Genomic DNA, 23,297 nt, shown 5'->3' with positions numbered 1-23,297 from the left:
GCGCTTGAGTTAGGCGCCATCTGTTCATTTTCTTTGTATGTCCGAGCATCAAAAGACCGCTTGGGATCGAGTCTGTTTATAATTTGAAAGATAATCTTGTCAGTTGTATATACAAAAGGTAAATTGTTTACAAACTGGGTCTTTGTTTATTATCTGATAAATGTATACTTTATTCGTCAATTGTTCACGATTGCAGATGCCTTTTGTGTAGAATTCAAGTATGTAAGCTAATAATTGTTCTCGTAAATCTTATCTCGCCTTTTGATTCGTTCACGGTTAGAAGAAATCACCACACAAAATAATCTGTACTGCTGCTATCTATAGCCTCGGATGCTGAAATTTTTCGGAGATTTACAGAGTTTTGTCTGGTTCATTAAAAAAGTCTTCTTTTAATTATTGCGCGCTTAAAAAGAGTACATTTCTGGCGATTTCTGTTATAAGGTAACCAGTGATTATGTTACTACATAATAGAGGGCGCTAAACAGATCAGCAGAAATAACTTTGTATTGCAATAAAGTCTTTTACAATATATAAGAAATGAAGATACAAAAAAATGTTTTATTGGTAATTTTTAGGTACATTGAAAATAAAAATTTCTTTTTTGAATTATCGTCAATTTTTCGGTAGATTTGGTGCTTCAATCGGTAGATCGGTAGACCGGACCCAAAATCGGTAGATCTACCGAAAAATCGGTAGACGTGGCAACAGCGGTGTAAAGCAGCCAGCGGGCATTGGCGCATGCGCTTTACAGAGCACCAATCTCAGCCGGTTTAGCCCGGGGAAGCTACACACGTCTAACGCTTTCAACGCTATCCCTTAGCCACTGGGTAGGGAACGATCTGACTAAGTGAATTGTTTAAGATTTAAAAAATAAAGAGTATTCAATGTTACTTTTATGTACGATTTTTTGCAAAGTTATATTTAATTATAATTTTCTTTTAATTATACTGTAATTATATTGACAGATTTTCAGACATAAAATCTTTAGAATTTTTATCACTTTTACATGTTAATAATTTTAATATTATGAAAAAAAATTTTTCCAAGCGTGTTTTAATTCTTTAAATTAAGTAAATTTTATGGGAAATTTTTTGATTTATCTAAATTACGTAGCGAATCGCAATATTTATATTCGTGTCCGGACTATATTGACAAGTAACTCTTAAACATAAAACATATTATAATTAATGTCGATCCTAACAAAGACGTACTAAAAGAATTATAAGATTTAATATCGTTAATTTTTATGGTACTATCTACCGGTGCGTCTGTTGAGCGCAGTTTTTCGACCACGAAGCAAATTCATACATTGGCCAGGAACACTCACTCGGTCGGAGGAAAAATTGTCGTCGCTAGCGTTGCTTTCGATAGAAAAAGAACTTTTAAATACATCGATGGAGTCGACGACGAGCGGTTTTTGTGATAAAGTAATTAACGACTTTGCGGAAAAAATCGCCGAATAGAGTTAGTTTATAAAAAATTAAAAAAACAAGTTTTTCTATTATTGTTTGTATCGTATCAATTTGTATTATGTATGTATTATTTGTATTTTAGAACTAAAATACATAAATTGTTTATTTTTGTCATTTCCAGTATTTGTTTAAGACTTGTATGGAAATGTGAGGTTCCGGACAGGTCTGACCCGTCACGAAAGACGCGAAAAAACGGTTAATTTAGAGAAAAATTTATTAGTTTCAAAAATCATAGGTAAAAGTCGTTTGTAGTCGGACACCCATTGTTTATATCAAACTGCGACGCAGAAGCCATAAATCGCGGAAGGAAGTCGTCCTATGATCGGTGGAAGATCGAATTCGTCTTCGATTTTGACTTTTCTCCCGCTCCGAGGTGAGAGTCTCGTTACGTTTAGTAACCAGGGACCAACCACTCGGAAAGCGTGATTGAGGGAGAATGACCAATCAAATGGACGAAAGAAAGAACGAAGATTGATATAATCCCCGACAATCGAGGACACCTCGCACTCGGTTAATGTTCCGAATAACCAAAACGCCGTGTGTCAACGCGCAAAAAAAAAAAAAAAAAAAAAAGTTTCTCGTCTATTGTGCCAACCTGTAACCCGTGCCACTTCGGACTTAGACCGTGTTCCCGACGCCAACAGAGGAAGTCTCCTCGTGCCCTACAGACTTGTCGACGCCACTGTCCCGGAGCCATCTTCGATCGACCATTAAAGAACCACGAACGGCAGATTGTTCTAAAGCAAACCATTTTGTACATAGTATATGTTTATTTTATGTTTCTTTTTTGTCGGTTTTTGTCAGGTACGTCTCTTCTGCCACCACGCACGTACGAATGAACCCTAGGCCATTACTGACGCGTAATTAACTGATTGCCCCTGGAAGTCGGCTTCTTATAGAAACACAGCTTCCCTATCATCAAATGTCTCGGCACGCCGCTGCTCTCTTTGGAGACTGGATGAGAACTCCGGTGAACTTTTCTCCTTGGAACTTGTGGAAAACCGTCGCTTTGGAATCTCTTCGAAAACTCTTTTCTTTAGAGACCACTTACGAACCCTCCCATTCGGAACCTTCCAGAGCAGGGCCGGATTTACCAATCCAGGGGCCCTGGGCACAAATTCGGTGGGGGCCCCCCTTTAAGAGTAGGCAAATTTGATGATTTAGAAAATTTACACAAAATACTATACTTTCAACTAGATTTCAACTAGGAAGTTGTAAATTTCATTTAAAAATAAGGTTCTTGTAAACATACATATATTTTATTGTGTAAAACTAATTATTTTAATTTAATTGAAAAATACCTATGTAAAATTTTTTCCCGAAATTTTCATATGTTCCATAGGTTTTTTCCTGGGTTTGGTTTTCTTTGCCTGTGGCCCTCATGATTAGGCCACACTAGGCTGTCGCAGTAATAGGAAAAAAAAATTATGCTTAAACATAGTTTCGTGGGGCCCTGGGCACCGTCCCCAAATGTCCTTATGTAAATCTGGCCCTGATCCTGAGAACTCCCCGATCGCAGGAAATGGTTCTCCATATTCGATCATGCTTAACCAATCAAAATAAAGGATTTTCTGCACGTCAACTGAATGTTTGGGGACATTCGAAAGGGGTGAACATCCAGACGGACGCCTAAGTTTGGAGATAAGGGGTATAGGAAGAGAAATTTAACTTCCCTTCTGTCATAAAAGTGACAATGTTTCCCTTTTTATAAAGAACTGTGGAAGACATTTATTTCTCACAACAGTTTGTTTATTACGAATTTTACAGAAAAATATTAGTTTAACGAATGTAACGTTAATAATCATTTCTTTCAATTTCCAATGAAGAAATTAACTCTGTAATAAATGGGTTAAAAATTCATAGGATCTCCGTTATCGGAGTGTTTCCATTTTGAAACTCACATAAAATTAAAATTTTCCAAATAATAAAAATTTAATCTCCGGATCGAATCTCACATTTCTATACACAGAGGTACAAACAAAATAGACAATAATTACAAGGAAAACGTATGCTTCAATTGTATTTATTGTTTAACTTTTGAACAGATTTGTTTCCATTCAGTACATTTTAAAAACTTTTATTTCCATGTAGTGCATTGACAATGAAGTTTCGGTGGGCATCTACACGTCCCTTCGCAACATGGATCCCCAGAAAATGGATTACAGTGTTGATATAGCGAGATGCATCTGTATGAAAAAAGAAAATAAATATTAAAAAAATCCTTGTTTTTAATTGTGTTAATCTGCAATAGATGATATAAACACATATTTAAATAATGTGTAGTTTGGAAATATTATCTTCGCGGTAGTATGAATTCCTATAGCAATTATGTTTACATTATTGTAATGTAACATCTAATTACATTACCTAGGTAATTTCAATTTATGTATTTTGTATCCTTTTCCTGAGATCAAATTTCAATGTGTTATTTACTCGAAGTAGTGGTATATTATAGATTAACCTCAACTGTTGGTTACTAATGAAACTTGATCCACAATATGATAACATGTTGAGGCATGGAAGATATTCTGATCCGTTATGACAAAACAAATAGAATATCCAGAGCATATTTCACGATACAGATTAAATAGAATAGTGCTTTTAATTATGAGGCACCTGAATGGGGTCATTTTTCCCATAAAAGTCCTCTCGGGTGGCATCGTCTACGCATCGCGTTGCCGTAACCAAATAAACCAAACCTGGTCAGAATGTCGTTTCCCATACCTCATACACATTGCATGGTCTCATTGCAAATCTAATCTACCAGAAATAAGTTCAAAATCTAGTTTTTTCTAGCCAAATAATAATATACTTACGACCGCTTGGAAATAAGAGATTTTACACTTGCACCTAAAAGTAAAGAAACAATTAGAAATGTTTAATTTTTAAAATTATATTTAATTCTGAATAAAATGTATATAGTTTAGTTACCATTAATTTCTTGATATTCTTGAAAACTTAGGATAAAGCAGATCAAAAGTGCTACGAGTAACTTCATGACCGTCGACAGCGAAATGGCAGAAATTGAAATATTTATCACCAGTGATGCTAAATATAATCCCAACAACCCAAGACAATATGACGTCGTCGCAAAAATCATCGTGATAGGTCAACTACCGAAGAACACCAATATATTTACACACAATATAGTTCCATTGAAAAATTCATTTACACGAGTCCATACATTATGAAATTATTGTAATTGTTATAAACATTCAAAACAATCTGTCTTTTACCACATTTGACACTGGCGCGTGATAACATTACGGGGTTCTGGCGAATTTGAATTAGGGGAGCCCGTGTACAGTGTTGATTTCATACATTTGTGTTTGGGAAAATATTTTCTTACAAAAGATTGCTTTGGGTCACCAAGAATTGCCCTTTTTGCCCATAGGTTAACGCGCCACTGCTGTTTGTTGGTTTGCCTTTCATGCACTTAGTAAACATATTCACTACTTAAAGCAAATAGGCGAAACGAATATTTTTTTGAAAAATAGCCTTTATTCAAAATATATCGTAAATATTCTGGGAAATAATCCAGCGCTTAGAGTTGAGAGACCGGAAGTTGAGAAGCGATGACGACCTATCCGGTATCCCACCTCGAACAATCGTAGCTTCTTCGACTAGATAAAGTAGCCACCACACAATACAGAATCAATATTGTAAAGTTATGAACATTGCATCAAAAAATATAATTATATATTTAATTTCAACACTACCTCAACTCAGTAACAGTATAAGATACTTGAAGATTAAGAAAAATATTTTTTAAACTAAGGATTCTCTGTGCAAAAAGCTTTGCTTAGATATAACCACCCGGCCGTCCCATTACGGGACTGGCCGAACCTATAATGGGATTGCTAAAAGAGGTCCTCTTAGTGCCCACAAGGCGGAAAGAGTAAAAAAAAGATCCATTTTTCAGTTCAGCAGTTCTCTGAAAATCAACACTTATATTTCTGCATCTAATTTAAAAATAAATGTACTATTGGTGTCCCCAGTTTTCGATTTATTACTCCGAAATTCGACTGATAAGTTTTGGTACCGTGCATTTTTAGAGACGTAGCCACAAATAAAATGTCATCTCTGTGAGCGAAAATTGTGATATCAACTAATGATTGTGAACGATGGATTTGTGGAGAGGAATTTATCCCCTGTAAAATTTAATACAAAAATTAATTTTATAAATCTCCGTTCTTCGAAATAAACTTCATACATTTTTATTTTATTAATAGTTTTCCTTCCCACTACAGTCATTTCTTTTTAAAGTAATATATACTTTAAAGTAATATATTACTTTACTTTAAATATATATATGTATATATATATATAATAAAAATACGTGAAAGAGACTAAAATGTCTTCACTTTCGCCATGTCCATTCACCAGGAACAACAGTCTTCCACAGCAGGAGGGCTACGCCTCTGCTGTGGAAGACTGTTGAGGCTACGCCTCTGCAAAAAATATAGTTAATATATTTATAAAGTTATATATATATATAATATATATATATATATTATATATATATATATATATATATATATATATATATATAATACGACATGTTCTACAAAATGAAAATATGTCATCCTTTTCAATGCTACACGAAGAACAGGCCCGAGGAATTTTACTCAATAAGATGATTGAGTAAAATTTACCAAGGGCGCCCGTAATTGGGCACATGGAACACGTGTCTCGTTTTTGTTTGGAGTGATCCTTTTTCTATCCCTTAAGGGAACCCCAAATTTCACGATCAACAAATAGCAGAAAATTCTGTTCTAGCCTATTCTGCAAATACAGAAGAAAATTATGAACGATATTTTCCCACTGCGGGTTTCCTTTACGTTTGTAACACCTTACTAGGCTGGCCCACGTCTCGCGTTGCCATAACCAAATAAATCAACAAACCAACCCTGCGGTTTTAATTAAGGTGTCATCTAACCTTTTCGGGAGAGATGATCGAAAAACCCCACAAATCTTAATGGTCGGTCAATACGTACTTTTATTACTTTATTGTCTTTCACTGTCTGCTTTTCTATATTTAAAGTGTTTATATTACTGAAGACAAATAAATTACTCTGTCTCCATTGGTCCTGTAATTGGCCGAAAAAATAAATGTCGCCTAGAGTCTCGCAAATGCTAGGGTAGGCTCTATCACAACCCGAACTCGAACCCGAATCCTCAGAATGGCAGACTTATTACATCGTTAACTATTGTGGACATTGTATGAGAGGACCAAGAAACTTTAGAAAAATATTTCTTCAATTTTAAAATGATAGTGTTTTTTACTTTTAACGTCTTATATAAATTCGTATTATCAATTCTATGCTATGCTTGATAAAGATTCATAAATATGTTCATAAATAATTGAAAGATTCGATACACGTAAATATCAATTTTATTTCCAAGCAAACCACATCTGCTCTGATTGTAAATCCATTTAAGTTATATTATTATTATCTTTTTAATGTCTACCGAACTGATGCACATATAAGTTATATATGAAACCACAGTTGTTGCTATTGTAAATTCATTTTTATTATGAAGTTATTGTTAATTTCATGTTTTTGTGAATTCCGGTTATTTTCAATGGCAAAATTTTTATTATTATTCTCCAAAAGGCCACATCTGATTGGTTAAAGATGATGATTAATAGCTAAAATTATTGAATAAATAGCAATCTTGTTCCCAATCACTGAATCATTTCAAAGACTCCGAACTCTTTACGAAAAACTGGTTTGTTTTTAATTAATATGCGTTGAAAAAACATCCTAAAACAGTCGCTACTTATTTATATTTTAATTTACAACAAAATTTTTATATTTTTTCTAGTTGCAGTGATGACGCTTCGAGTAGTACTTTTCATCTGTTTGATTCTAAGTCTTCAGGAATATCAAGAAGTAAATGGTAATGATATCACATTTATTCAAGAATTAAATTCTAGTTTTTAAGATTAAATTATAAATAAAACTATATTGTTTCTAATGGGAAAATTATAGGCGGAGGTGTAATACATTCCACTACAAATTGGACGTGAGTATGAATTTATATTATCAATTGTCTTAAATAGTTATTATTATTATTATTTTTAACTCTCCGCCCTAGAGACCTCTTTTAGCAAGCTCTTATGGATTCGGCCATGCCCACAATGGGGCAGCCGGGTGGTGAGGGACGGGGACCGACATATCCGGAGGGACCATCCCCTGAAAAATTCCTGGGGATTTTTCGACCCGTCCGGATTCGATCCCGGGTCCCCCAGAGCGGTAGGATACCACCTTGACCGCTCGCGACCCTAAAATAGTTATTATAATTATAAGAGACTGTGACTCGAGAACCAAATGGCCAAGGCGATTAAGGCGTCAGCCTCACCATCTGACAGCCTCAATTGTAGGGCTTGGCCGAATCCATGATGGACATAAAAATAGGTGTAAGAAAGACAAAGATAAAAGACGAAACTTTCTGCAGCTCCATTTTTGTGCTTTTCTGCACAGACGCGTACTGTACGATACACCCAGAGGACTTTATGGGAAACTCACCCCTATGTAACATCTATGTTACAAATGTGAAGAAAATCTGGGAAACTCCATATAGTCAGCCCGTTGGCCAGGCACAAACCCGCGACCAAGTGTTCGGTGGTTTTATCCAGTCGGCCACCGATGGGCTTAAATGCTGGTTATTTATTTATATTAAGCAGTACAGTTAAAAAGTCCTTTATTGGTGCCTAACGAATAATGTAGTCTTTTGTCAATGACTGCCGATTGTTGTTTCTAACTGAGAACATACGATACCATCGATTCTAAGACGCATCTATACTTGTAAAAAGCAAAAGTGAGTAAAATGTGAGTCTTAGAATCGATGACATAATTGATGCGGATGATATATCATATTTCATTTTATAAAACATTGGCTTTATTTTTGCGCATAGACCTAGGTGTTTGAAGTCATATGAACCATGCAATCGTCCTAAAAGAAGGTGCTGCGAAGGTTACAAATGTAAATGCAAGAAAGACCAACCTTGTAGATGTAAAAAAGTCTGAGTTAATGAAAAATAGCTCCATTTTAAAAATTATATTAAAAAACAAAAACAAATATCATTCCAACGGACAAAAATGAACGAATAAAGTGTATTTGATAATGTACTCAGTTTCCATATTTTTCAATTATTATTCTCGGTTCGCGCTTTACCAACAAGCTGGCAACGTTTTTCTTCACGTGTCTTACATCTAAATAGAAACGGGGAATTGCCGAGTGGTTAAGGTGGCAGGTTACCACTCCGAGGGCCCGGGATCGCATCCGAAAACTTTGCAGGAATTTTTCGGGGTTGGTCTGTTCGGAGACCATCAGTTTCTTCTTCTCCCATAGTCTTATAAAAATCGTCGGAGAAACTCTAGGAAACTGTCTTGATATACCCTTTCTAGGTCTAACTCGTAGATAATTAGGCAATTGACAATTCAGTCCATTTCCTAATGTTATCAGTCCAAGTCCATGTGGTTCTTGGCCTGCCTCTTGTCCTTGCCCCCGATGTGTTAATCCATTTCCTCTGAAAACATGGCCAGACCATCTCATCTGTTTGTTTAATTCTGGTTAAAGTATTTGGTCGATTTCCACTGGCCACCATCCCTTACCGAACTCATAATGGGGTTGCTAAAGAAGACCCTCTTAAGTACCCACAGAACAGAGTGAGTGTTAAAAAACACCCAAAGAGGGGGCAGTTTCCCATATAAAGTCCTCCCGGCAGGCATTTCTTCTCGGCGTTTCCGTATTCAAATAAGCCAAACTAAACAGCAGAAAATATTAATATTTTTCTTATATAAACATTTGCATATTTAGTATAATGTTCCGTAGAAACAATGCTGAGCTCGGTCTGGGCCCTAAAGTACTTAACCTCGCTTAATAATAGCTACGCCACTAAAATTAGCATTAAAGTATCTCGAAAATTACACGTTAAAAAGATAATATGCCTCTAAAAATTTAGTAAGAGCTTAAAAAGTGTACTGTACATTATAAAGAAAAATCTTATTATTTAAATTCTGCTCTGCGTCACACCGGCAATCTAGGGCCCCAGATATGGCGCACATTTAAACTTCGATATTCTTACTACAGTAATGAGTTTATAAAAGATTAGTTTGGGGCTTCTTGTTGGTGGGGACTCGAGGCAATGGCCCTTTTTTGCCCATAGGATAATGCGCCACTGGTCGAGCTGTATATATATAATACCCGTGCACTAATTAACACGGATAATCGGGAGTTCGGTGTAGTAATTATCACAAAATATTAAATTTCCATGTTTTCATAACTGACTTTTTTGGTTTTAATTGCAGGAATACTTACATAATTAACTTTCTTATAAAAATTACAGACACAGAAATACAGAATTTCCGTTCAATTGCTGATTTTTATAATAGAAAAAGGCAAAATTTATTTTTCACAAGTTTCATTTATTATTATTATTATTATTATTTTAATTTTTAAACAGAGTTTTATTCTACTTAGAAGAAGATACTTGAAACTTTTTTGTTACCAAGTGGTACATTGACAATGAAGTTTCGGTGGACATCTGCATTTCCCTTTACAACATGGACTCCCAGAAAATGGATTGCAGTGTTTATATAGAGGGATGCATCTGTACGAAAAAGTAAATTACTGTAAATCAACCTTGTTTTTAATTTTATTCTTTTATAATAAATTAATGATATATTTTTAATGACATACAGTTTTTTGTATACTATTTCTATGCTAATTTTAAACGTTAAAAAATAATCTACACGTACACAAAATGGTTATGCATGAAATTCTGTACAAAGTAGATATTATTTAATTCTATATGCATGAAATTATGTTGATCTTCCTGTTCTGAACAGAAAGATCAACATAATTTCATGCATATAGTTTCATGATGTTGCTTCAAGACTATGATGTGTTAAAGAATATCTCAGTGATATTCTATTACAGGAAGATCAAGAACACATCGTATTCTGGAAGCAACACCAGGTCAAACCTGGATTTGTTATGGTGTTGTCTTCTGCAAGACAACATAAAACATGTAAGAATTCTTCAGGAAAACTGTCTTACAACAGTTAGACTTGAAAACGGTTGTTATGGATTGTTTTAATGATTTTTCTGCATGCTCTCAGCATCTTTAATGTTGAGAGCATGCAGAATAATTAAAGTTTATGAGGTTTGGTTTCGTTTGTTTGTGTATGGTAACGCGACATTGTTAATCTGCCAAGGAGGACTTTCTGTGAGAAGTTGGCCGTTATTGAGGTATTACAAACGTGAAGAAAATCCGGAAAACTCCACGTGGCCCGCCCGTTGGCGAGGTATGAACCCATGACCACTACCAATGTTCAGTGGTTTTATCTAGTCGTAATGTTTACGAGACAAATAAAGTGCACAGAACTTCTAAGTAGTGTGCGTAGAAACTTTATGACAGCTTTACGGAATTTTTAAAAACTTTTTCTTCAATTTTCGTGAATTCTTCAACGTTTAAAACTTTTAGTTTTTAACACCTTTATTTAAACATTAAAAATTAAGTTAAACTGTGAAAAACTCAAACTTACACTTTTCTTTTTTCAATTCCAGCACCTTCGGCGACTGAAACAATTTAAACAGCAAGAAAATTAACGTAAGTCTTTACAATAAAGCTGATTTAGAAATTTTAAAAAGTAAATATAAATACCTTTATAATTTGGATGAATGTAAACAGATACAATCATGCAAATAGATACCAAGCCAAGACACAATTTCATGATTACAGCAAATAATGATAATAAAAGATACTTTTTAAAAAATTTCCATGAAATTTTATGAGCTGTATTTCAAAAAAAGACTAATATATTTTAAAAACTTTAGAAAATCTTAAAAATTAAGTAGAAAATAAATCTAAAAAAGGCCGCAAGTTGTATGGCAGGTAGCGTAAATACAGTGAAACCTGCTAATGTGACCACCTGCGTAAGGTGACTACTTTAAGCTCGTCCCTTCAGGAGGTTTCACCGTATTTTATGCTGCCTGCCAGATATTTTGCCCAAGTATATTTTAAATTAAACTAATTGTAATTAAATTACATTTATTAAGAATATATTTTTATGTGATTAATTGTTTCTAGTAGATTAAAACAAGACGGGCTCCTCTATTTCGGCCTGTGGCACTCGCGTCTGAATTTGTCTCTGGATTGTTACGTTTATGATGAAGTGCAAGAGGTTGAAATCAGGGGGAGAAGTGTGTCCAGGTCACAATAGCCTATATTTCCCGCAGTGCCATACAGAGTAACTATGAACAACCTTGGTATAGATCGATCAAAGGATTTAGAAGTGTATAGAGAACGAACAGATAAGTATTCTATTTTATATATAAAGATGTAGAAATTATGTATTAAATTTCATACATAAATTTACTTTTATAGAAAGTTCCTCCCTCTCTCTTTTTATTTCCTTAAAAGAATTAAATAATATCTACTTTGTACACGGCATCCTTTTCCTGATAGTTCAGGATGTATTCCATGATAAGTGTTGTAATATTTTGTTGCAATTACAGCAAAAACACTAATAGCATTTATAAACTTTTAAAAGTAACTTTCTTATACACAAGGAAAATCATTTAAAACATTTTTAAAGGTTCTTTTTTTGTTAACGTTCAATTGAAATGACAAAAATTCATTTGTTTATCCTACATAAAACAAGCAATTTCGTACAAATTATTAATATAATACTACTTGTACAAGGTACACTAGTACTGTATTATGCAGTGAAATTATACTGTATAAGTGCCCAATGTAAGGTAAGTGACTTATGGCATATGACCACTTGATATATGGAGTATAATGGAATCGGGTAGCCTGTGGATGGTCCTCGTGTGACTTATGGAGGAGTAAGGAGTGTAATCACATGACTTTTAAAGGGGGGTAATTGTAAATTGCAACCGTTGATAGTACGAAAACGGGAATTTTGGCGCCTTTTTTTAAATAAATAAAGCAAATGATTGGTACCCACCTGTATCGGTAGTTGACTGGATGAACAATGTTGTGATTAGTGCCAAGATATATCCGGATGAATAAGATTTGTTTTAAAAAATATAGATGGAGCTACTAGCGCTTATTGTTTAGTATTCTTTATATAGTTCTGGGAGACAATGCACTGTACAGTACATGCACAGTAGTTTCTAAACGAGACTACTTGTGGAAAAAATTAAAGACATGTTGGAGAATTTTTATCCAACTCTGCAGCATTTTTAATTTTTCTATGGATTAATAATTTTTTAAAATCACACAGACTCCAAAAGGGATACCACCTTGACCTCAGCTGACCGATTCCTGTAGCTTTTTTATATTATTAATAGTAGCAAACTTCCGATATTACACCACCTACTTTAAATATATATACATATCAAGAGTATGCCGCAAATCATGTCACTTGGCAAATTCGTCACGATATCCTCTAACTCAAGCTAAAATGGCATTGGGTTCTATATGGCTTATTCTTTCAATAGCTAAACAATTAAACAATAATGTAAGTAACGCTTTAAAATTGACGATAATAAACGCCTATGAAAATTAAGTATAAACATAAAATCTAGTATATAAAGTACAGAAGATACAAATTAAATAAAACCTTGTACTTACGTTATTTACTGCAACCATTCACAATGAGTTACATAGACGGCCGGATGGCCGAGCGGTAAAGGTGGCAGCCTACCGCTCTGGGGGACCCGGGATCGAATCCGAACGGGTCGAATAATCCCCAGGAATTTTTCGGGGGGTGGTCCGTTCGGATATGTCGGGCCCCGTCCCTCACCACCCGGTCTCCCCATTGTGGGCCTGGCCGAACCCATAATGGGCCTACTAAAAGAGGCCCTCTTAGTGCCCACAGGGCGGAAAGAGTTAAAAAAAAAAATGAGTTACATAAGTGTAATCTTAAACTTAACCGCAACACTAAGTTAACATAAATAAAGCTTGGAGTTTGCAAACTTTAAAAGTTTATAAACCCTAAGTTTTCATGCTTTTTACGTGATTCAAAACGTAGTGGTTATGGAATTCCCATTGATAAAATTTTCTCTGGTTTAACGGTTAAATCCCTCATCACCTGTTGCTTGCATTTTTAAATTTTCTGATACAAAACACATCATGTATGCTTAAGCGTTATTTATATCTATAAACTGCACAGCTCTATTAACGCTTTATCATCAATCATCATGTAAACATTAGTCTGTTTCATCGCCGAGCATAAATTAAAATTCAAATATAATTTAATCTACACTATCGGCCGCCTGCGTGCATGCACGCACTGCATACCTATCAGAACCGGCCCCCATGTCACATCCGTTGGTCAAACCAGATTATCCCTTGACTACCTTAGCTAATTCCTCCTTGGCCACAACGCCACAATTTACCATTGACCGTGAAGTCATACTAATTCCGTTCTGTAATTAGCCATTGTTATAAATTTATTGCTTCACAGAAAAAGATGAAAATTAAAGGCCTCTGTTTCCTCTGTGCGGATACTAGAAGGCCTTTTTTCCCTATTTATTGTGGGTTCAGGCAGGCCATAATACAGTAAAATTTCTCGCCCCATTGTGCGCCTGGCTGAACCCATAATAGAGAGGTTGCGGCCGAAGTTTTCAATTCTAAAACGTGACCGTCGGACGTGCAGTACCGCCTTCCTGTAAGCCTAGAAGTTTTACAATGGCGTTTGGAACGTCGAGCATGATTCCAATGGCGTTCCAAACGCCATTGTCAAACTTCTAGACTAATACGAAGGCAGCACTCGAATTTACGTTCACGTTTTAGAGATGAAAACTTCGGCCGCAACCTCTCTAATGGGCTTGCTAAGAAGCCCTTTTAGTGCCCACGGGGCGAAGAGTTAAAAAGAAATAGTCCCGAAATTTAAAAATTCATTGGAAAGAAAATTAAGTGTAATAACAATTATTATAACGGGATAAATACAGTATACCGGTATAAACTTGACTGTTCGTGTATGAAAACTTACGTAGGTGAAAAGAAGAGAAATTTAAAAGTTAGGTTTAATGACCACTTATGCAATCAAAAATAATTTGCGGTAATCAGCAGTAGCTAAACGTTGTGTTAATTTAATTGCAACACAATAACTTGTTAAAGATAATTAAAACTGTTCCAGAAATAAAATGTATGAACACATCGAAAACATCAGAATTCCAGAAGAAAATAGGATAGATGATAATATGGGTCTCAAAATGGAGGAAAATTGGTTACTGTATTTTGGTAGAGAAAAACATTTTTTTTAATTTTATAAACATTGTTTACGGGATGATCATTAATATAATACTCAATTCGCTTGTACCAACGATAGATCTGACACCTAGTGGTATTAGCGCGAACTACATAATGGTGGCTGCTATGGGTATAAAGTAGTTTGTTAGAATAGAAAGTGTTCACCCTTGCTAATATTGTGTTGTGTCCTTTGTCAAAACTGCATGTATGTTATCGCAGACGTACCGCCAGGTTTCTTCTAGTCATACCCACATAATCTTTTTCGATTCCTAACTGTTGATTTTCAAATGGAATTTTATATACCCCAGCTTTACCTTCCTTTTTTACGCTGTCTTTATCGTTCCGTAGCAAGCTACAGATATTAGGTGCTCTTTTATAGATCATTCTCGATTTTTATAAGAAAAAGAGCACTTGATACAACGTTGACAAACGACACAACAGCACAATATTATCAATTATAGCACAGACTGAAGGAGCGATTGTAAAATGGGAAGAGGCTAAAGTCATCTAAACGGTGCACTCTCCATCCATTGCGTTGGAGAAGGAAAAGGTGGAAATTTATAGAAGTAAAATGAAAAACCGTTGCCTAAATGTTATGGATGCTAATGCGCTTCCAACAGCGTGGAAATATATAATAGAAAAAAGAATGACACTTAAAAACCCTTAAATCTTTTCTTTTTACTTAGCTTTGTTTTCTATGTTTTATTTATTTATTTAATATACACACTTCTTTCAATTTATTTTAAAGTTAAATAATTTTTTTGAATTTCAAATATGTAAAATATTCGAAAACGGTACGTTCCATTTTGGAACATTTCTAATATTAAACCTGACGATGGCCTATATTAGATAGAGTGAAAACATTTGTATAAAAGAATTTTAAGCTCAGCAAAATTAGCTGTGGGAAACTGAAGTGAATTGTTTGCTGAGAAAGAGCTGGATAGATGTGAAATTATCAGTTTTGGTATTTCCTCTCCTTCTGTAAGACATCTTTTTCGATCAGCCACATTCTAAAATGTCACAAAGTGTAATCATCGTGACATAAACAACTACGAAATCAACTAGGATTAATGTCGGATACAAATGCGAATAAAACGTTTTGACTACAGAGAGAAAAGTTATTAAAAAGACAACACACGAGTAACTCTCGTACATTGTCAAGCACGCTATACCCTTTGTGGCAGCCATTTTGGTCGACTCATACGCCACCTATATTTACTGGCACATGCGAATAGATATTAATGCAATACTTAATAGGTGAAGTTTTAGTCATTTGTGGGTGTATGCAAATACTAGTATTGTTGGAATACCGTTTATGTATTACATTATAATCTTAACATCCTTGACCGCTCGGCCATCCGGCCCTGCATATTATATTATTAACGTAGGGTCGAGTGGCAATTTCAAGTGGCTCAGTAGTATTGTTGGAATGTTCAAAAAATGTAAGGAAATATTAATACGTTAGATCAATGTATGATATGGTACATACTTTAACTTTTTCAATTAAAAACATTTCTCTTAATAATTCGTGTTTACATGTATTTTCAGTATTCTACAGTACATTGTCATAAGACTGAGGAGTGGATAGAACTGTTATCCCTCCCGAAATGTATACATTAGTCTCAAACATTTGAGCAAGGTGAACTTAATAGTACTTATCTAGTTTAGCGAAGTGTACTGTACAAACACTACATGATTACCCGTTGATATCAGTTTATCCTATTCAGATTAAGTATACACCTGTATATTTTATCAAAATATTTCAAATAATCTTGCGTAGACTGTTTATTCTAGTGTGTTAAGTCTCGAATCACAAACAACAATCTTATATGGTGATAAAATATAAAAAGTTTATTTTTAATAAAATACGACAAACATTTTGCAAGTTAATCTATTAAAAATATATCGTACAAAATGGTACATTTACAAACGAGATATTCCGAAAGTTAAAAACAAAAGGATTTAACATCTTGCAGTGCATTACATATCAGTGTTAATGCAGTATGAATAATTACATATGAGGTGTGTATAGATATATCTGTACCTGGTTTTCTGTCAAAACTAATTACATCAATATTAATTTAATCTACAAAAATTATAATCAAAAATATTTCTTTGATAGAAACTTCGCATTAGTTTGCCTTATCTTCTAATAGTTTCCTGTGTTTCCAGTAACGCTGAAGTTCATCTGGTAACACAAAACTGATCATACGGGATGATTATAAAGTCTGCATGTATGCATTGAACTGTATGCGTGTTTGAGATCTTATCATACAAATTACACAATAGTTTCGACATGACCCCGTAAATAGTAGTACAGTGGGGTCGGATTGGGCAAATGAGGTAGCCAAGTAGTGGTGAATTAATCAGTTTGTGCACTTCGCAAGGCCCCAGAAAAGTATTTTCTTGTTATAACGTTAAGAAAGTTTTACGATTCAGTTATACAGTCGACTCCAAATAAGTGGAAATGTGTGTCGAGTTATCCGATGTGACGACTAAAGCGAAGTTGAAAAAAAACCACAAAATTAGTTAGGAAAATACAGTAGTATAGGCTTACAATACATTGTGTCCTCCATTTACAATTACTCTGTAGATGAAAAACTGAAAAATTCATTTAGTGTTGTTTGTTTCGAGCACTTAACTGTCTCAACTTTCTTTTTCAACGATCACGAACACCTTGAAAACATCATCTTTGCAATTGTCAATTGTTGGCAAGTAACGTCTAAGGATTCTTAATACCTCTGGCGTGAGAAAATGCAAAATTGGATTCTGGTGTGACGTTGATGTAGATTGTATATTTTCTATTTGTTTATCTGTTTTATCTGTTGTTATTTTATACATAAAATGTTAAGACATTTTTATTAATATATATATATATATATATTATTATATTATTAATAAATAAATCGACTCCCCTGCTGAAAAAAAGAGTTCTCACCACACGTGCAGAGTGAATTCATTTTTTCAAAAGGGAGTGACGACTTATCAGTGTGTGGAACAGCAAAAGTATGTCGACTTATCCAGTAGTGATGAGTAAACCGGAGTTTTTTAACATTAATGCCTATGTAAGTCGGCTGGGACCACAGAAACCGACTACTTAACCGATGGTGTCGAGTTATCCGGGTGACGACTTATGCGTAGTCGACTGTATTAAAAAGTTACACTAAGTAAATAGGCATCATTTAAAATAAATACAGTCTTCCAAACAGAATAATGCATTAATACCAGAAAACGATATTTCAATAACTTCCAAGTTTTATACCTGTCCATTACAACTCCCCAATAGGTATATTCAAAATCTCAGGAACTTCCAGGTTGCTGCCAACAAACTGCAATCTCACTCTCTTCAGTCCTGGACTGAAGAGAGTGAGATTGCAGGATATGCACTTCTAAATTATCGAAAATGAACCTACTTTTTCCATCAAAACCTGTGTGATTTGTTGTCAACAACAACTTTGTGCTAATACCGAAAGACATACATTATACAATTTTTTACTTGTTAAGAGTGTAATCTAAGTATCGACTTCGTTACTTATAATTCCTATGGAAACTAAAAATTATTCAGCCTTCTTTCTTTTCAAAATATTTCATGATAACAAATAAGTTAGAAAATAAATTTAACGTAACGTCGAAGTCCACATCATTCGCCATTTTTCTTGTTCTTTCCCGGTATCCAGGCAGTCAGCAATTTGTGTTCTCTCAAAAACACCAGCATGGCGTCACTTGTGGCAGTATTCCACTAGTTGATGCAGTGATTTTGAACATGTCAAACGTGTACACCTAGTGTCGAACGACACATATCCATCTAATAATCAATTTCTTCCCAGACTCATGCAATGTCTGTTATTACTCCTCCCAAAGGAGTCAATTTGATTCTGCAGCTCCTGCAAAATAATGGCACGCAGTGTCTCACAAGAAATCGAATTAAGAATCTGAGTGGACAACAGAGCAATAGGTCAGATTGGTTGCATGGGCCCAATAACGTTGCTAAGGTCTTCCTTTCAAGATGAGGCAGAGCCCCATCTTTCTGTATCAAGATTCCGACGACTACATCTTCCATCATATCGTGATTTTCATTTTTGTTTACTGCAGTTAGGCACCGTGTAAAGTTTGAATGTACAGGGTGATTATAAAGTCTCAATCCACTTTTGTGAAAATGGTAACAAAATTATTTGTTTTCAAGTCGTGCGAAGCATGCTGACTGAAGAAAACAGAATTGCTGTGGTTTGCTAGTGTTTGAATAGATTAACATAAACAGAAGTACCATCAAACCCTCCTGTTTGATAGCCTTCGAGAGATCTTGACATACTTGCTCTTCTCTGGTACTTCTGTGTATGTTAATCTATTCAAACACTAGCAAACCACAGCAATTCTGTTTTCTTCAACCAGCATGCTTTGCACGACTTGAAAACAAATAATTTTGTTATCATTTTAACAAAAATGGGTCGAGACTATATAAATACACTGTGTTAAATTGTCTTCAGATAATAATTAACATAATTATAGTAATTTAAAATGCTAGCATTCTTTTTGGAAGACTCTTAAGTAAAGATGGGTAAACCAAATTTTATTACTAAAATCAACATTGTTTTGAAAAAATACTATATAGGCAATCCCAGGGCCCATTAACACGATTAGTGGACTTGGTACACTGAATCAGTTTCTAATTCACTTGTTTGAAAAGATCATTAAAAAAAAAAAAAAGTGGCAAGGTGTACAAAGATAATTTGAAAGTCTTAACTGTTACAGCTTGGGGACAAAGAATTCTGTAATATTTCAAACTAACATTCACCACTGGTTGCTTCTTCAAAAGAATTATAATTATTCCATGCTGCACAAAGAGAATAAACATTTAGCAGTCCAAATGCAAGTAATCTGGTATGGTGACACTTCAGGACATGCAAAAGACATTGATACTTTTGTATGTCCCTAGAATGTTACCTGCTAAAATCCATTACTTCAAATGAAAGATGTTACACATGTAGTCTGAAAACAGGAGGGCACTAATTTAGGAATTATCACATGTACTGTACATACATCCAAGTTATTAAAGTTCAAAATTGCACAGACTTTATAATCATGCAGTATCATTTTAAAAATGTAGCATGCATCCCTTTTTATATTTCATATTTTTATTCTTCAACAAAATAATAAATCAGATTTGATTGCAAGAGTTTTTTGGATCTTGAACCTTCAGAAGTTTCATCCTATATGAAAACTCTGATGATCTATAAGATTCGACATGGATTTAAAAGTTTTCCTGCAGAGCATACAGTGAAAGAGATTCTCTCTTAAATGATATCGCATGTGCCTTACTAAATGCATTTTGAATTTAAAACTTTTATCACAATGCTCGCATTGGTGGAGTTTTGCTTCGGCACGGCCTTTCTTACGCTTCTTGGAATTTATTCTCTGTACAATTTTCTCGGTCGGGGACGGTGGCTTTCCATAATGAGATCTTTCGTGATCGAGCATTAACATTACTTCTTCGAAACTTTTCTTACAGTAACTACATTGAAACATGGGTGTTTCGATCTGCGTCTTAACGTCGCCACTTTCGGTCTTTGGATCATCGCTTTCAAAGAAGCCATCTTTAGAAATTTCCTGGTAAATCTCATTCTGTAGGGCTTCTTCTTCTGTATCATCTTTCAAACTTTCCTCATAAATCTCCTCTTCTAAAGGTTCTTCTGCAGAATGACTTTGTACATGCTGCTCCATGTCTGCCAGATTTTGAAAATTCATGTTGCATATAGTGCATTGGTAGCATTTATCTTTCACGTGACATTTTTTATGACTGTTTAAATTTGGAATGCACTTGAAATGCTTACCGCAATATTCACATTCGTAAGGCTTCTCGTCAGAATGATAGTGATGGTGTCGTACTAAATTGCATTTCTTTCTGAACGTCCTGTGGCACAATTCACATTGATAAGGGTTCTTGCTAGAATGGCACCTTCTATGCTCTTTTAAATGAGACGATTTCTTAAATCTTTTTTCACAGATCTCGCACTTATAGCGTCTGTTTTCGTAATGGCACTTTTCGTGGTCAGAAAACTCCGTTTTATCTTTCCCGCACACCTTACAAAGACGAGATTTTTCGTTAGAATGGCTCTTCTGGTGTCGTATTAAATGCAATTTTTGTTTGAATCTCTTCTTACAGAGTTCACACTGAAAAGGCCTCTCGTTCGAATGAGCAATTTGGTGCGTTACTAAATTTGACCCACTGGTGAACTTTTTGTTACAAATATTGCATTGAAAAGGTTTAAAAACAGAATGACTGCTTTTATGTCTCATTAAATGCATCTTCCCTTTAAATCTTTTACCACAAAATTCACATTCAAAAGGTCTTTCTAGAGAATGTCTTAGTTTGTGATATGTCAAATTTAATGAACTTTTAAAACTCTGCTGACAAATTTCACATTCAAAGGGTCTTTCTTCCGAATGGCATCTTTTATGACAATTTAAATTAGACAAATGCTTAAATGTCTTCTTACAAATGTCACAATTGTAAAGTTTACCAACAAAATGACTGCGTCTGTGAATTAGTAGATGAGATTTCTTCTTAAAACCTTCTTCACAAATTTTGCATTTATATTCTCTCTCTTCTGAATGGCAGTTTGCGTGTTGCATTAAATCTTTTCTTTTTGTAAAACTCTCTTCACAAAACTGACACTTATGCAGTTTTTCATTGGAATGATATAGCTTGTGTTGCGATAAATGAGATTTCTGTCTAAAATACCTATTACAGATTTCACACTGAAACGAGCTATCTTCCGAATGAGTTTCTCGGTGGAAAATTAATTCTGGAGTAAGACTGTTTTCTTCAATATTCAAGTCTTTATTTATTTCTAACTGAGAGTTCAAAGCATTGATATCTTTGATCCACAATCTCTTTAAACATAGTTTCAGAATCTTCCTCCTTAGTATTTGAGCAGAACTATACTCCATTTGTATTGAAAGAGCTCTCGTAGTAAATCTTCTCTTTGCACAGAAGTCGCACCTAACGTGTTTCAGTCCGCCGTGGATTTTCATGTGAATTTTGAAAGTTCGACGCCGAAAAAATTCCTTTTGGCAGAATTTACACTTAAAATCTTTTTCTTCCTCGTCGATGCACTTGTGTGCAGTTAATTTTGATAAAGAGAAAAATTTTGCATTGCACACACCACAGATGTATATATTTCTATCTTTTGGAGTCTTTGTGCCATTGTAAATCTCGTCTTTGTGCTTTCTTAATCCTATAAAATAAAAAAAGAAATTATACAAGCTTTCAACACTAATCATTTAACTATATTACACAGACACCAAATTCGGATGGTAAGTACAAAGTAAAATAAATTTTACACACTTTTCATTCGTGTTTTGTGTTCATAATCAAACAAATACATATGTTTATAGTAAATTATTAAGACAGCCTGTTAGCATATTTAACTGATGCTCTTTACATGTTTGAACCATGATTTATCACTGCCTAGGGAAGTGTTGGTATTTTCTGGAATGCTTTATTTTTATGTATTCTCAATTTATTGTTATTTCCATAAATGATATATCACATAATTATGAGAGCTGGATGTATATGTTTTCCTATCAAACTACTTTATTGTTATGTCTCAATACTTCCTGCTAAATTATAAAGTTTACCTTTCTTATTTTCAACTTTCAGCCTATCTTCAATTTTCATGCCCGAATTTGTTAAATTCTTTTTCTTTTCAGGAAAAACCGACAGATTTAGTTGAACCAGCTCGGCGAAATTTTTTACATGAATGTCACTGCTGTCCGAATAACTTGGAAAAATATCTTTGACATTTGGCAACTGCTTGGAATAAAAAAGACAAAATTATAAAAAGAATTCTGAAATTAGGTAATTATTTCAAATGAGCGATCTATATAATTATCATAAAATTACTATTAATACAAATTAAGTTAATTATCTTGATTAAAGTAAAATATATTTGGAGTTTGCTCTTCACTAAAACAAGTTTACTTTTAATTTCGTTAATTCTATAATCATATGTAAAAAACTGAAATGATTGCCACTTGAAGATTGTTATTTCACATTAACTGTATCCATTTTCATAAAATACATATGTTTTGAGAAATTGTACAATTTTTATAATAAAAGTTTGTTGATACAACACCCATGGGACCAGATCAATGCCAGACTGCCAAATTAGTAGACATTGCTATATGCTTTTTTTTTACTAGTGCATGCAGTTTGTTATGCTTCCAATGTATTTACATATGCTATTTAATCAGTTGTGACATGATACAATGCGCAACCACATTGTGTTCAGACTGACTGAGAAACATGAGAAGACATTAATGAAACATTGTATACATAAAACTCAAAGTTTCCCATGTTTTGAATGTAGAAAACTTATTTTTAAGTCCTTGCAATGGCCAATGAGAAAGAAAATATATCAGTCATGCTCATTACTGAACACACAATACATATTCTAGCTCTAACAAAGTTAGGATGTGTATTTTGTAGGATGTTCACATTAGGCGTAATACAATGTATACTATAAAATACAACATTAACTGTCTGTAGTGTTAAAATTCACAACTGAATCACAAGATAAGTGTATCTT

The 23,297-nt window shown here is 34.3% G+C and overlaps 1 protein-coding gene and 3 long non-coding RNA genes across 4 annotated transcripts in view; 1 reads left to right on the top strand and 3 right to left on the bottom strand.

The window, feature by feature from the left end:
* Window positions 1-3,479: 3,479 nt before the first annotated feature.
* On the bottom strand, window positions 3,480-4,504 carry LOC136971126 (uncharacterized). Its single transcript, XR_010880104.1, has 3 exons — window positions 4,404-4,504; window positions 4,289-4,322; window positions 3,480-3,658 (listed from the first exon to the last, which is right to left on the bottom strand). It is a non-coding gene; the product is annotated as an uncharacterized lncRNA (long non-coding RNA).
* A 2,668-nt stretch (window positions 4,505-7,172) lies between these two features.
* On the top strand, window positions 7,173-8,608 carry LOC136971124 (uncharacterized). The gene is made up of 4 exons (XR_010880103.1): window positions 7,173-7,205; window positions 7,302-7,376; window positions 7,469-7,502; window positions 8,395-8,608. It is a non-coding gene; the product is annotated as an uncharacterized lncRNA (long non-coding RNA).
* A 1,148-nt stretch (window positions 8,609-9,756) lies between these two features.
* LOC136971123 (uncharacterized) lies at window positions 9,757-12,642 on the bottom strand. The gene is made up of 4 exons (XR_010880102.1): window positions 12,458-12,642; window positions 11,149-11,280; window positions 11,030-11,063; window positions 9,757-10,092 (listed from the first exon to the last, which is right to left on the bottom strand). It is a non-coding gene; the product is annotated as an uncharacterized lncRNA (long non-coding RNA).
* A 3,892-nt stretch (window positions 12,643-16,534) lies between these two features.
* The window catches only part of LOC136971112 (zinc finger protein 728-like), a 92,215-nt gene continuing 85,452 nt past the window's right edge, over window positions 16,535-23,297 (bottom strand). The window contains exons 8-9 of the mRNA XM_067265588.1: window positions 22,348-22,522; window positions 16,535-21,944 (exon numbers count right to left, since the gene is read on the bottom strand). Coding sequence (XP_067121689.1) covers window positions 19,912-21,944; window positions 22,348-22,522 — 2,208 coding nt within the window. The 3' untranslated portion in view covers window positions 16,535-19,911. The remainder of the gene's footprint in view (window positions 21,945-22,347; window positions 22,523-23,297) is intronic.

Source organism: Centruroides vittatus, unplaced genomic scaffold, assembly GCF_030686945.1.
Source record: "Centruroides vittatus isolate TY-2023 unplaced genomic scaffold, ASM3068694v2 contig_2328, whole genome shotgun sequence".
NCBI lineage: Eukaryota > Metazoa > Arthropoda > Arachnida > Scorpiones > Buthidae > Centruroides > Centruroides vittatus.
The sequence above is the reverse complement of the archived record's forward strand: the minus strand, read 5'-3'. Positions and strand labels throughout refer to the sequence as shown.